Here is a 15,203-nt window from a genome sequence, read left to right on the forward strand (position 1 = left end):
GCTTCTCTTCTACAAAGTTCTACGTCTTTTATTTTTGCTTTTTAAGAACCTCTGTTCCTTTAGAAGAAATGTCAAGTTCTATACCCTGAACCCACCACGTTCCCCCAATTCTGCAGCGATAGCTTTGATTTCTGACCAGATCTCATTTGTAGAAGATAATTACCTGTAAAAACCTACCTGTAAAAGGAGATTTGTAAAGGGGATCTTTTCTCATGTGTTTTGATGAACAATGGATGGGGGGAGGAGGTTGGGGGGTGAAGGGGAAAGTAAGAACACGAATCATGTAACCATGATAACTTTTCTAAAAAATAAAAATTATTAAAAAAAAAGACCATTCTCATAGAAAGCAATTAAAAAGAAACAGAAATGCTGCTTTTGTGCTTTTCTCACTGCCTGGTTCAGATTCTTAGTGACACCATGCTCAAATTCTTTGGTTCTTATTCCAGAATGCCTACGACTGGTTTCAGACACTGTACCGATGTAATGGCAGACTGGTTTCCAATGCGAAAAGTGTAATTAAGATTCAATGGTACCACCTGAGTCTGGCCAACATTCTGATGCAAGCATCCATCTTGCAGAGCATCTGTCTTTGCTATCCTCACTCCTCACCAATTTAAATTGTAAACTCTTTGAGACTATGATCTTTTGTCCTTTCTGTTTGTGAATTCCCAGTGCTGGACTTAGTACATACTTTAATTTTATATTTTTTGAATAGAATCATCTCAGAAAGAAATGATGACTAAATAAACTGATCTCACTGCCTAAACATATCGAAATGTATACCAGCATATGCTTTCCATTAGTGTGCTTTATAAGTAGCTTAATTTTCTATCCTAATTAGTCATTTGGATCGAGGGGAAAAAATGGGCAATTCTATTTATATTAGTTCATTTTCCAAAGGAAGGGACCTACAGGACTGGTTACAAACTTTTCCAACCAACCATTACCTGGTTTTGATCCCTGTCAGTGGGCCTTTATGATTTTAAATTCATTAAAACCAGGGATGGAAAAAAAAAGCCCAAATACTTTTCTACCACCCCTTATTCACTCCAGGTACTATATAATTCTGTCTAGTGTTTCCACTCTCTTTTCTTTATCCTATAATTGCCATCCTTCCCACAGCTGCTATGAGTTGCCCTTGATAGTACATACTAATACCTGCTACTTTCCAGCAAGGACATTGCTTTACAATATGCCCATATGTGATTTTTACTGAAGCAGAAAACTAGTGGGGCCTCTTTCAAGCCCAAGGCCTTTGTCTCTACAGAAAAAGAAACTTTACTATTAAATAAACCAGTGACATCTTGCTATATCCCACATACCGATTCTACTCCACTAATCTTTTCCAATGATCTCTTATGCCTTGAACACTTGCATGCCTAATCGGCAAGTTTAATTTATGGTCCTTGTTGCTTTCTAAATGTTTAATTGAGTTAGTGGTGTTATAGCTGACTCATAAACCCATAAAACCCCTCAGTGGTAAACTAATTATTCACTGCACCTGCCCTCCAAATAATTAGCATCATTCATTACTAACAATCAGCAGTGGGGCTGTTGAAAAGTTAGTTATCCAAACAGTTGTAAAAAGAAAGACGTACCTCGATATAGAAGCTGAGAAAAATCAATAAATATTTTTCTCAAAATTAGCACTTACCTATTTCCTTTACCATCATATACCCATTTAGTACTACCAATTCCCTCGTAGTCTGAAGCCCAGTAATAAATGCATGCATTAATATGTAGGATGAACAGAAGGTATCCAGTGGTTCGAATGACTCTGTCAGGAATAACATATGCCAAGCGAGGATGAATGTTTTTGCTGGAACGTGGCCTATTCTTTCCCCCCCGAAGGCCCCCCCAGACCCCCTTGCTTTCACCTCTTGTACCGTTAACTCTCATTAGGACTACCGAAAGTGATGGTACCATTGCCTGCTTTCTGGCTCCAGCATCTTGACTGGGTTTGACAAAGTGGGGGAAAAAAGTTCTTGTTTTCTCCGTTCACACATGGTATGAATCAGCTCCATGAAAGCCTTGGCCTCCAGGGTCACCTCTGTGCTTGGAGCCTCATAAAGCACAACACGCTGATTTAACTGGATATCTCGGAAAGGCTCATGGGATTCCATCCTACAGCGCAATATGTCTGAAGGACTCTTTGCAAGAGGCTCAGAACAACAAAAAGAATGTATTTCAGATTAGGTCTGAGGTGTGGTGACAGAGACATAAAGTGGTCTTGCAAAAGAGCACGTCTGTCTAGACTAATCCCAATTGAAGCTAGTAGGGGTATTTTTTTCCTCTCTAAGAACTAAAATCATCTAAGATCATCCGGTAATCCTGATACTTACATCTCATTTAAAAATGTGTCCATCAGATCAGCCTTGGCACGAACCCCCACATTTCCATTCTATAAAATGTCTTCCCTTTGCTGAAGAGGGAGGCCATGACTTAATTCCACCCACATGTCTGTCTGGTTGGTAAGACCGATTCATCTCTTCCCTTTTCCAAGACCTTGAGTTATACTCTACCTGTAGATGTATGCTTTGTCCATTCTCCACTCCAGGCGCTCATTAAACTCAAAGAATGTGGCGTACTTCATAGAAGCAAGTGAAATAAATCAAGCAAAGGTTAGTCTTATAGACACCTACTTTCCAAGTAGCCCCTCCTGATGCGGTTTACTATTATCATCTGTATGCTTCTGAAAATGATATAGTGATAGATTTTTCATTTATAAATCTTCTCCCTCCCCCATTTCCCATGGGAATTTCCTCTGGACATCATTTAATTTAATTTAATTTTTTAATTAAAATTTTTTTTATTGATTAAGAAAATTTTTTCATGGTTACATGATTCATGTTCTTTCCCTCTGTGTTCTTACCCCTTACATCTCCCTCCTCCTACTCCCCCTCCCATAGCTGACGCACAATTCCACTGGGTTTTACACGTGGACAGCATTTTAGACAAAATGACACTTTTCTATGTTATTTTAGTCCTAATGTCAAATTGCAGACTTGTTATTTAAGAAAAAATGGAAATAAAAGCAATTATACAATATCATTTTTTTAAACCCTTACCTTCCTTCTTTGAATCAATACTGTGTATTGGATCCAAGGCAGAAAAGCGATAAAGGATAGGCAATAAGGATTAATTAAGTGACTTGCCCAGGGTCACACAGCTAGGAAGTGACTGAGGCTAAATTTGAACCCAGGACCTCCCATCCCTAGGCCTGGCTCTCAATCCACTGAGCCACCTAGTTGTCTCCTATAATATCTTTTAAAAAATAGACTCTGTAGGCAGGCAAATAGGATCATGGAAAGAAAGTTGTTTCAGAGTCAGGAGTACTCGGAGACAAGTCCAACCTCTGACATATATTAGTTGTGTGTTCCTGGGTAGGTCACTGAATGTTTTAGTGTCCCAGGTAACTTACTGAGGCTATTGGTCACAGAACAGTTTCCTATCTATACTACTATATGTCCTCCAATAGAGGAGGAGATTCCTCATTGGAAGTTCCTTATCCCAATAAAATCACAATTATGCTTTATAACAAAGAAATACTGTGGCAATATGGCTTTTACTCTTGTTTCCAATACTAATTCAATGAAGGAGAGAGAGAGAGAGAGAGAGAGAGAGAGAGAGAGAGAGAGAGAGAGAGAGAGAGAGAGAGAGAGAGAGAGAGTGTGTGTGTGTGTGTGTGTGTTTGGGCAGCATCTAGGTGGTAACTGCATAGAGGATTGGCCTTGGAATCAGTCAGTTATGAGTTCAAATCCAGTCTCAGATATCTGTATGAACCTGGGCAACTCACTTGTTCTGAGCCTCAGTTTTCTCATCTGTAAAATGCGGCCAATGATAGCCTCTACTTGTTAGGATTATTGTGAAGATCATATGAGATAGCATATGTAAAGTGCTTTGTAAATTTTAAAGTAATTTAAGAATTAATTAGTTAATTTGGTTAATTAGAGAATAAGGTTGTTTATAAGAAACCCTCCAGCTCAGAGAAAGAGGTTTTAAAAGAGTTACCTTAAGACCAAGCTAGAATCTTCTTGGAGGTTCTTTAAGAGAATTTCCAAGGATCCTTTGGTGGGAATGTTGGAAGTTAACTGCTACTCTGGGGTGGGTTCTTTCAAGAGTAAGGAGGTGAAGGATTTCCCTTGGATTTTGTGTGGAAGATTTTAGAGACAATGTGCCAGGCGTTGTGCTAAGCACTTCACAATTATTATCTCATTTGAGCCTCAAGCCTGGGAGGGTAGATGCTATTATTATCATCTCCATTTTACAGTTGAGAAAACTAAGGCAAACAGTCCCATAGCCAGTAAGGGTCTGAGACCAGATTTGAACTTGAGGCTTTTTGAATTCAGGCCCAAGGTTCTATTAGAGGCTCACTATTTCTTCTAAATTAAATCACTAGCTAATGTCAACATTGATTTTGTTGTGTCTTTTCAGTTGTGTCTGGCTCTTCAAAACCCATTTAGGGTTTTCTTGGCAAAGAAACTGAATTGATTTGTCATCTCCTTCTCCTGCTCATTTTACGGATGAGGAAACTGAGGCAGAGTTAAGTGACTTATCCAGGGTCCCACAATTAGTAAGTGACTGAGACCAGATTTAGAATTGAGAAGCTAAGTCTTCCTGACTGTAGACCTAGTGCTCCATCCACTGTGCTCCCTAGCTACTCCTAATTTGATAAATAGTCATGCATAAAATATACATATTTCTCTAGGGGTTGCTTTGGTTCTTGGCACACTTTTAAACATGACAACGACTTTTCCTTAAAGTCATTATTTATCTTTCTTACAGGTTTGTTACTGCATCCAAGTGGTTGAAATTGGTAAAAGTCTTAGCTCTGGATAAATATGGCATTATTAGATAAGTAGGTATTATGTGCTTTGGAATATCTAAAATTATACTGCAACATTGATTTGGATGAAATTGCTCAAATTTACCCATAATAGAAAATATGTTTAGGTCAACATTTGGAAAAACTGTTTGCATTTTGGAAAAAAAAGTGCCCCTGATTGTCAAAGATGCAGATATTTTCTGACACTGATTCTTGAGCGGATTGTTATTGAATATAATGACTCAATGTATTGCCTCAGCCAAAGGTCACCCAAACAACTGGACATCTTTGGTGTGGGCCAAAGAACCCAAATAGAAAATATGATCCTTTTATGTGGGTCTGTGCTTAGAATTTGTATAGTTTTAGTTCTTGTACCTTAAGATGGTGGAAAAAGTACAGATTATATTAACTTAAAAGGTAAGTTTTAAATGATTAATTTCTGATGGGTATGAAGTAAGCTTTGACTTCACCAAGCCGTAGAGTCCTGGGAATATCAGGAAGTTCTTGGAGCTGGAAAGAATTTCATTTTTATGTTTTAAAATTAAAAAAATTTATTTTTAATAACCATTACCTTTTCTTAGTATCAATTCTATGACAGAAGAGAGGCAAGGGCTAGGCGATTGGGGTTAAATAACCTGCCTGGGATCATAAAGCTAGGAAGAGTCTGAGGCCAGATTTGAAACCAGGTTCTCATGATGCCAAGCCTGGCACTCTATCCACTCTGCTAACCAGCAGTCCTGAATTCCTTTTTTTTAAAAAACAGAGACAGGTGCTACTTTATATATGTAAAGTGTGTGATTTCATTGGTAAGCCCCAGTGGGAATTGCTGGAGTCCCAACTCATAAGTGTGGAGCATTCCTCAGAAAGGTTAGAAAATTTGCTGGGTAACATAGTAAGTCAAGTGTCATAGATAGGATTTGAACCCAGGACTTCTGGTCTCCAAGTCTAGCACCCTAGCCATCATAACTTGCTGTCCTTAATATTTTGTATTTGTTCCTATTCAGTTGTTTCCCAACTCTTTGTGACCCTGTGGACCAAAGCTGTCTTTGGGTTTTTCTTGGCAAAGATACTGGATTGGCTTGCCATTTTCCTTTTTTAGTGAATCCTTTTGTCAGGAAATTAAAGGTTAAATGACTTGTCTAGGGTCACCCAGCTGGGAAGTGTCCAAGACTGGATTTGCAGATGTTTACAGTTAGATTCTATAATATTTAATTAAGCATTAAATCAAATTATTAATTTAATTTATTAAAGTGCATTTATTTATTCAATAAGCAATTATTAAGCACCTCTTATGTGCAAAGTCCTGTGCTACATAGTGGGGATGTAATAATTAGCATACAATATTTCCTGACCTCATAGGACTTATGTGGTTTTTTTTGAAACAACATTTTTTTTAAACCCTTACCTTCCATCCTGGAGTCAATACTGTGTATTGTCTCCAAGGCAGAAGAGTGGTAAGGGCTAGGCAATGGGGGTCAAGTGGCTTGCCCAGGGTCACACAGCTGGGAAATAACATTTACACAATAAATGTAACATAAATAAAAAATAATATTTTTAAAGGAGGATCAAGGCCTTATTCCATTTATGAGTGCCTCACTATTAATGTAGTCTAAGTTTAAGATTCCTCTTTCCATTGACGCTGCATTTATGGTAGAGTGTACTCCAGGGAGGAATGTTTTGTAGCTATTGATTTTATGATGCCATTTTAACAAATTATTTTGCTTGGAGTTAATTGTTCACTGTCTGACTATTAAAGGAATTTGTGAGCTTTACAGAATATCTTTGGAATCTGAAAGTAATTGTGGCCCCTAGGGGATCCAACTGCAATCTGTGGGACCTAACACATAGGCATACACAAATGCACACAAACCCCTATGTGTATCAAAAGAAAAAAAATGTAAATGCCTTTTAGCAATTTGGGAACGTACTCAAATAACTTGTTTTTCTCTTGAAAATTTCTTAACAGCCAAAAACAATCAAACCTTTGCAGTAGAACAACCAAAAGTATGACAGACCTCAAATAGTATTTAAAATATTTTGACATGAAAATAGTATCTCTCTAGAAATGTGTTAGACATTTGTAAAAAATAGTCATGTTCAGAAACAGACATTTTGGAGAGTATTAAACTCATTTGCAGCAAAAAGCACTGAACGTTTAGCGGAGTGACTGTTGTTTTACAACTGTCTAGTTATTGAGCTCAACCTGTACGTTGACTTTATTTATGGTTTGGGGCTGGTCAGTCTGAAAAGAAGAATGTAAACTCCCTAAGTACAGGCACCATGTCATTTTTTTTATCTTTGTGTTATATACTCAGCACCTTTTCACGGTACTTTGAACATAGTAGATCCTTAATAATTTTTATTTGTTGGATTTAATTTCCTTTAAAGAAGTCTATACTTGAAATGCTTACTTTCAGATTTTTTTTAACCCTTACATTCTGTCTTAGAATCAATACTCAATCTTGGTTCCAAGGCAAAAGAGTGGTAAGGGCTAGGCAATTGGGGTTAAGTGACTTGTCCAAAATCACATAACTGGGAATGTCTGAGGTCAGATTGGCGCCCAAGACATCCCTTCTCCAGAACTGGCCATTGAGCCACCTACTTGCCCCTTCCATAGCCTTTTTACAGTAAATTGTTGCCAACAAGTAGATAGTTTTCTCATTTATAATTCAGAGAGAAACATTTGATTAAAGCCTCCTCCCTTGGTTGGGTGTATCAAAATGACACCTTTTTTAGGACCCTGAAATGACCTCTAGTTTGGCAACTACTGAAGGGCCATTAATAGTAGTCTGGCAACTTCAAAAGGCAAGCTATTTGTAAAGATTGAGTAATGTAGACTTGTGGGATGTTTCAAAGCTCTAGGGCTCTGTTTCCTCTTTAAGGGTATTGATAAAGACTGTGGAGTACTTCAGGTCCTGGAATATCCTAATCTAAGCCCCCCAAAGGTCCCTAAATTACTGGATTTGAAGCAGCTTAATAGGTCACTTTTGATATCTCTCCCCTTGGATTGGATGTTTGGTAAGGGGAGGGATCGCCATTGAATTATCAGCTCAAGCGATCCTAGGACCTTTTCAAGAAGTTCTAGTTCTGGCACTGGCCACCAAAAGTTCCTTAATCTGGACCCATTCTCCAGATAATGCACACAAGTGAGGATAGCTCATGATTGAACAACACTAAAGGTCATAGAAATCTTATCCAGTCTCTAGATTACCCATCATGTCTTCCACCAATTAATTGGTATATTTGGGTGTTCTAGTATACTCTGGAAACTAACGTAATTATGAAGTCTTCCTTTTGTGATACAAACTACAAAAATGAAACAGCTTCTACGCTCAAGGAGCTTATAGGCTAATGGGGAGACAAGATGTATACATATGGGCATGTATAAAACAGAGAAGTCATTTTATATAGAACACACAAAATAATATTGGAGGTGAAGGGACCAGCAGCTAGGGGTGGCCAGGGAAGGTCTTAGGCAGCAAGAAACATTTGCAATAAGGCTTGAAGGAAAGCAAGAGACAGAGGTGAGGGAGAGAGAGCATATCAGGAATAGAAGACAGTCAGTACAAAAGGATGGAGATGAGATATGGAATGTTGGATTTAACAGTGTAGGACAGCATCACATAATAGATCATTGACTTTGATGTTAGGAAGACCTCAATTCAAATGACGTCTCTGATGTAACTATGTGTGTCACTAATCTCTACCTGCCTCTTCCTCTCCAACTTTCTAGGATGTATCTAGTTGTCTGAGATTGTTGAGATCTTCTTTGGGGGAGGGAATTTCTACATTAGTAATTAATTACCAACGATCACAACATTAAAGGTCTTTCCTGCATTGTTATTAATATCAACAATTTGTGTAGCATTTCTCAAAAAATTTTTTTTTAGTTTTTTTCTTCTTTAGGCATACAATAAAGTTGTTAATTAGATATTTCTTCCCTAGACTTCTTTTGAAAATAGTACATTTTCTACGGAAAAGAAATACCCTGATTTTCTCTTTATAAGTCACTATGTAAATGTACACAATCATGTTTTCAGGGTTCATTTAGACATGAGGTTACTTGGAAGTGTTAGAAAAAAACCTGTTCCAAGATTTACTAGACAACCCAACAGAACAGACTCAATGATAAAAACACACATTATTTAGACTTAATTTCTGCCATGATTTTTGTTCCTGGTTGGGGTGGTAGGATAGAGAGATTATATTAAGAAGCATTGAAGAACACTATACATCCTTTTTCTTTCGGGACTGGATCCATGATTTTATATGGTCAGTAATTTATACATATGATTTATATATTCGGTGAGTCAAAAAATATTTGTTAAAACTTGGCATGTGCCAGGCTGGGTGCTAAGTGTGGAAATACAACAACAAAAAAAGACAGTCCTTGGTTTCAAGTAGCTCACAGTCTAATGGGGAAGAGAATGTACAAACACATATATATGAACACATTAGAGACAGGGTGACCTACAGATTATTTTAGAGGGAAGATCTTAAGGGGGGGGGCAGGGCAGGAAAGGCTTCTGATAGGAGGTGAGATTTTAGATGGGCCTTGAAGGAAGCCAGGAAGCAGAGATGAGGAAAGAGAGCATTCTAGTCATGGGGGACAAGCCAGAGAAAATGCTTGGAAGCAGGAGGTAGAATGTCTTGTTTGAGGAACAGCCAGGAGGCCAGTGTTCCTGGATCACAGATTACATAGGGAGAGTGAGAGCTCCCAGTGAGGAAATTCCATTACCTATTCAGGTCAGTATTTTCTCTACAAGGTATAGCACTGAGAGTTGCTTAGGGCACTGAGAAGTTAAGTAATTTGCTTATGGTCATTCAATTGGTTTGTGTTATAAGCCGAACTTATATTCAGGTCTCTTTGACTTTGAGTTCAGTCTTGTATTCTATGATTAATCATTGTTTCATATATGTGTATGTGTGTGTCTATATGTATCTACATGTGAAAATACATAAACTTTTTTTCTGGGTGAGTCACAACCACTGTTTGCCACAGTTTCCTCAACTGTAAAATGAGTGTAATTATAGCACTGATGTCCCAGGGTTATTGTGAAGATCTAATGAGATGATTCTGTAAAGCACTTGGCACAGAGCTTGGCACATAGTAAGCACTTTAGAAATGCTAGCTATGACTGATGATGATGATGATGATGCCACACAGACTCTCTATGGAAATTTAAAGACACTTAAATTACAGCCAGTAATTATCTAAATTTTCACTGTTTCAGAAAGAAGAATGAGCAATGGATAACTTACCTTTAGTGTCCTATTTGCTCGAAATAATGGATTAAATCCAAAAACGAAGTAAAGAGCGTCAAATGGTATTATTGACACAAGATCCATCTGTTGAAAAAATATAGTTGACAATTATGGTGTGTTTAGAACCCTTTCTGAATATGGTTGGATTCTTCATTCATTGTATAGAAGAGCTGTTCATTCATCAACAATTATCTGTAGGCCTCCATTTGAAGGAGCTTTCCATAGTTCTAATCAGAATCACTGGAAAGCCACATTATCACCACCAAAACAAGAACTCTATTATGTTGCCTTTCACTTTACATGTATTGTGGGTTAACAGCCACGAACCTGATCCTTTCTTAGTCACTGAATCCTGTGGGAGATTCCCCCACCTCACATTATACAGCACAGGCTTGAGTTATCACATATACTTAATTTATGGCATAGCTGCTGATGCTTAAGTACATTCTAATAGTATTTTTAAAATACTGCTGGGAAGCAGCCTTTTGGCCTGAAAATCAAACTCAGCCTTGGTTTTATTTGAAACCACTGAACATTCCTGGCCTCCAATGTATTTTTATGTTGCAGCCAAGTTTTAAGTATTCTGAGGCTCATTATCTAGCTTGTGGATTATCCAGGCCCATTTGTTCCATGCTCTCATTGTCTGCCGTTGGACCCATAATTTACTGCTTTGGGTAGCTCATTTACCAGAGTCCATGCAAGGGAAGGAAGCAGAGATGAAACATATCAGTCCCCTTTGTAAGTCTCCAGCAGTCCTCATAGGCGGTCTGAAGGGAGAAGCTGCTGAATAGCTAAGGGGTCATTCTAGATTTTTATTTTGGCCATGGCATTTTATGGTTATTCAAAGCCTGTTACATATATTATTTCATTTATCCATCACAATAACTCCAGGGTAGGTAACAAAACCATGATTATCCCCATTTTAAAGATGAAGAAACACAATCAGAGAGATTAAGTCACTTGGGCAAAGTTCCATAGAGTAGTAGAGCTAGGAGTCCAACCTTGGTCTCTGGAAGCCCAAATCACTGCTCTGTCTACTATGCCTCTCAGATTTCTGTCTACTCTAATTACTCCTCCTATTCTGTGGATGATTGTAAAGTGGCTTTGCAACTCTTATAGACTATCTTGTGGCCAATGCCTTATTTCAGTTCTTTCTCCCACCCCCTAGCTACTCTACTGTTAGAGGCATCCTTCCCACTTTCCTTCCCTTTGTCTCTTCCTCTGATCGTCTCATGGTCCAAAGCCCATGAGATGACCTGGCAGGAAGACCTGCTCCTGAGGGTACCCTCCCCCTAGCCTTTCCCCTACTCATCCTCTGTTTCCAGGCTATCTAGTTCACATCTGGATCGCCAGTGCGAAAGTGACATAAATGCGAACGTGCTTTGGATGAGATGAAAGCCACCAACTCTAATCTTCTCAGTGAGATGGAGGACCCGACCACATCTTTATCATTGACCCTGCTGCTGCCTCTTTAGGTGCTCAGTCTTACTGTCTGGGCTTACTTTACACCTCCTAGAGTCTCAGGACTCTCATTTGACTTACCACAAATGTATCCTAAGGACGCTGGGTCTTGCCATCCACTTAGCCCCTGTACCTTTAGGGCTTCCAGATTTTATCATCTGCCCTACAGATGACTTCTTTTGTATACACCGTCTGTCCCAAATAGAATGTGAGCTTCTTGAGATCAGGGACCGTCTCCCTCTCCCTTTTTTTCTCTTTGTATCCACGGGGCTTGCCATATTGTAAGAATTTCTCATTCATTTAAAGTGAGATTGTATTATGGTGCAATGAAAATAGTATTGCACGGAGGAATCAGAAAACCCAAGTTCTAGTCCCACTTCTGTTACTAACTAGCTCTGTGACTTTAGACAAGTCATGTAATCTTGTCAGTTCTCAATTAGATCTACTGTAGAAAATGAGGGTGTTGAACTTTGAGACCTCCAAGGTTTTGTACAACTCTATGAATGAATAAATGAGTACGAATACAAAATAAAAGACACTTCTTATCAAAGAGCTTATATTTCAAAAGAGGTGGACAATTCCTATATGGGAGTGGTAGCCTGTGACTAATCCTCATATTATTTTGAGTTATAAGGTATGTATGCATTTTTATAAATGTCTTAAAAATAGTGAAATTAAGTTACATTCCAAGGGGTTTTGTTCAAGGTCACAAAAATGAAATAGGAGATTAAGTTAGTTATTTGGGTAATTGCAACTTGGAATAAAAATGGAACTTTGGGTTTGAATTAACCAGACAGTTTGTTATTTATTAACAGTAGTTACTGAGACAGTCATTAGTAACACAACCAGGTGCCTTATTTTTGCCTTTTGATGGTGTTTCCACAGATATTATCTATTCCTATAATGATTCTGAGAAGGAGGTGGGAGAGCCTCAAGTGCATTTTGTAAATGTGGTAACTGTGACCTGCTATGAATTGACTTAGTTGAGGTCTCCAGGATTCCTGATTGAGCTTAAAGCTCTTTACCCTCACAGGCTTTAGTTCCCTTTTTCATTTGACATGTGCAGACTTTGTCATAAAATAGGATTAGTGTGTACAGATTGTCATAGATGTAAATTGGCCAGAGACAGACCTGAACTTTTTACTCCTTGTCAAATGAGTAATGTACCATGTTTGAAATAAGATATGGATATCGTTTTGTAAGTAGGACAAATAATTTAAATACTTTTATTCATACTTAGATTAAAAAATAATTCAGAGAAAGTCTGGAATGAACTTTGTGACATTCATAGAGAATATTCATCTCTGATGGAAGGAAGGAAATAAGTATTTATTAAGTGCCTACCATGTTCCAGGCACTCTGCTAAGCACTTTACAAATAGGATCTTGTGATCCTTACAACAATCCTATGAAGTAGGTAGCAGATATGATTGATAATCTGAGGGTGACTAGGACAGAAAATAAATAAATTATAAAGGGATTTTACTCAGTATTAGTTAATCAATAAGGATAACAAGGATCTCAAATCCTGATTTCAAAGGATCACAAATTTAGAGCTGGAAAGGACCATAGAATTCATGTAGTCTAACTCTTCATTTTAGAGATAAGGAAACTGGAGGCTCAGAGAAATTGCTTGCCCAATGTTACACAAATAGTAAATGAGATTGATGGGATTTGAATCCAGGTCCTCAGAATTGAAATTTCCTGCTCTTTCCACTGGACCACATGCTTAAAACTGAAGTTTTTGTTTTGTTTTGTTTTTGTTTTTGCCTCAGGTCTGGTGGGAAAAAACTATCTTGTTTGTTTCTTCTTATTCGTTCTGCTTAGTTAAATCCTAAAAAGAAGCCATGAGTAGAAATTAAATTTATCTGACTTTTATATCATTGTGCTGTTCTGAATTACACAAAGTACTTTGTATAATAGATATTTAAATACTTAAAACTTTCATTTTTGAATCTAGATTTTAAAAATAGCATGAAATAACTTTTCTTAATATATATTAATCTATATAATAAAATATGGTGCCCCTGGTAAGGTACAAACATTTTACATCCACCTGTGGACATCCCATTTTCAACTATATGATGCATTTCATAAAAAGATAAAATTAATTTTAAGGGCGAGAGGCTTTTGTTTTAAGGAACTTAACATGAAAGAACTACCTGGATTTTAAAAGACTGTGCAGGAGACTGACCTTAAATTTTGCAGAAGTCCGGTAGTGCTCTTTCATCGCCTTTGGTTCTATCTAAAATATACATGTAAATGCAATATTAAGAACATAGGAATTCATATTTCAAATAATATAGCCTCAAATGATTAATTTTAATACCAGGCTCCATTTGGTTCTCTGTTTTCTCGGGATGGGTTTTTCTGTGTGGGAGTTGTTTCCTGGTTCCCATTGGTCTTAGTGGGATAAAACAGTCAATGCAACTCCAAGAAGAGAGAGTAGAGGCCCTCCTTCCAATCTTTTCTTATGTGCTTGCTAAGGCTTTCTCTGTATTGGTTTTCAGACTGGCTTCTGGATATTTCAGGAAAGTCAAGAAGTACAAAGGCAAAGCTCTGCCATCATTTTTGCTGACCTTTGCATCTAGATTTAGTCCCAACCTGGTTCATATCCCTAGAATGATTCCATTAATGTGAAGGCTAACTTACATTTATCTAGCACTCTATCTGTTACACAACCCTTCAAGTATGTGTTATTGCCTTAGATTCTCATAACCATCCTGTGAAGAGGGTAGTGCAAAATCATTATCTCCATTTTACAAATGAAGAAACTGAGGTTAAGAGGTTAAGTAACCTGTTCAAAGTCACACACTGAATGTAGTTTCATAGCCAAGGTCCCTAGCAATCTGAAGGTGGACCTAAGTCAGATTTGTCATTTGATTTAGAAATCACAGACAAAAACAAAAAAAAAGGTGGTTCCTAGGGTCCTCCTTTAAGACTGAAATGATTGGGAAGAGAACTTGGTACAGTTTCTTAGCTTTGTAACTATAGCTCCTAGCACAGTTCCTTGTATATAGGTACTTAATATTTGTTGAATTGAATTGAGTGTCATACAACAATCTAAGGCAGCCAACAATGAATCTGGTAGACTGTAACACAAATGAGAAAAATTATTGCCAAGAGCATAAACCAATTCCACTTTGGAGAATTTATTACTACTATTATTATATGATGATACTATAGATCCGAACATAACTATGCTTCTATAAATACACACACACACACATATAGATTTCAAAGTACTTTTGAAAGTGAATGGACTAATTTTACATCCTATAAATGTTAGGAACATTACATTTTGAGATGGCAGACTCCACATTTTTCCCCTTTAGGACATTTAGCTTTATAACCTTTGTCCATTCTCCAAATTTCATTGAAATCTGTCAAAAATTCCTAAGAGTATACCCATTTAAAACTTTCATTCTGAAGTCATACTTTTGACTGAGCCACAAATCAAACTTAAAGTGTATCTTTGTACTCTTCAGTAGTGTGCCAAATCTGAACAAAATCAGTTATCCCCGTGGAAAGCTATTGTGAGTAGACACAAGGGAAGTGCTGAGTGGGGAAGTTAAAACAAAGAGCTCACTTTCTGAGGTCAATAGCAACATATTCAGCAAATTGTTTCCTTGACTTTGATTCACCGTGTTGTC

General features: G+C 37.6%; 1 protein-coding gene across 1 annotated transcript in view; it reads right to left on the reverse strand.

Annotated features, from left to right (window-relative positions):
• CNGB3 (cyclic nucleotide gated channel subunit beta 3) overlaps positions 1 to 15,203 on the reverse strand; it is a 171,208-nt gene that overhangs the window by 67,971 nt on the left and 88,034 nt on the right. The window contains exons 7-10 of the mRNA XM_044683791.1: positions 13,745 to 13,795; positions 10,088 to 10,174; positions 2,523 to 2,587; positions 1,655 to 1,777 (exon numbers count right to left, since the gene is read on the reverse strand). Coding sequence (XP_044539726.1) covers positions 1,655 to 1,777; positions 2,523 to 2,587; positions 10,088 to 10,174; positions 13,745 to 13,795 — 326 coding nt within the window. The remainder of the gene's footprint in view (positions 1 to 1,654; positions 1,778 to 2,522; positions 2,588 to 10,087; positions 10,175 to 13,744; positions 13,796 to 15,203) is intronic.

This window comes from Gracilinanus agilis, chromosome 1, assembly GCF_016433145.1.
Source record: "Gracilinanus agilis isolate LMUSP501 chromosome 1, AgileGrace, whole genome shotgun sequence".
Classification (NCBI taxonomy): Eukaryota; Metazoa; Chordata; class Mammalia; order Didelphimorphia; family Didelphidae; genus Gracilinanus; species Gracilinanus agilis.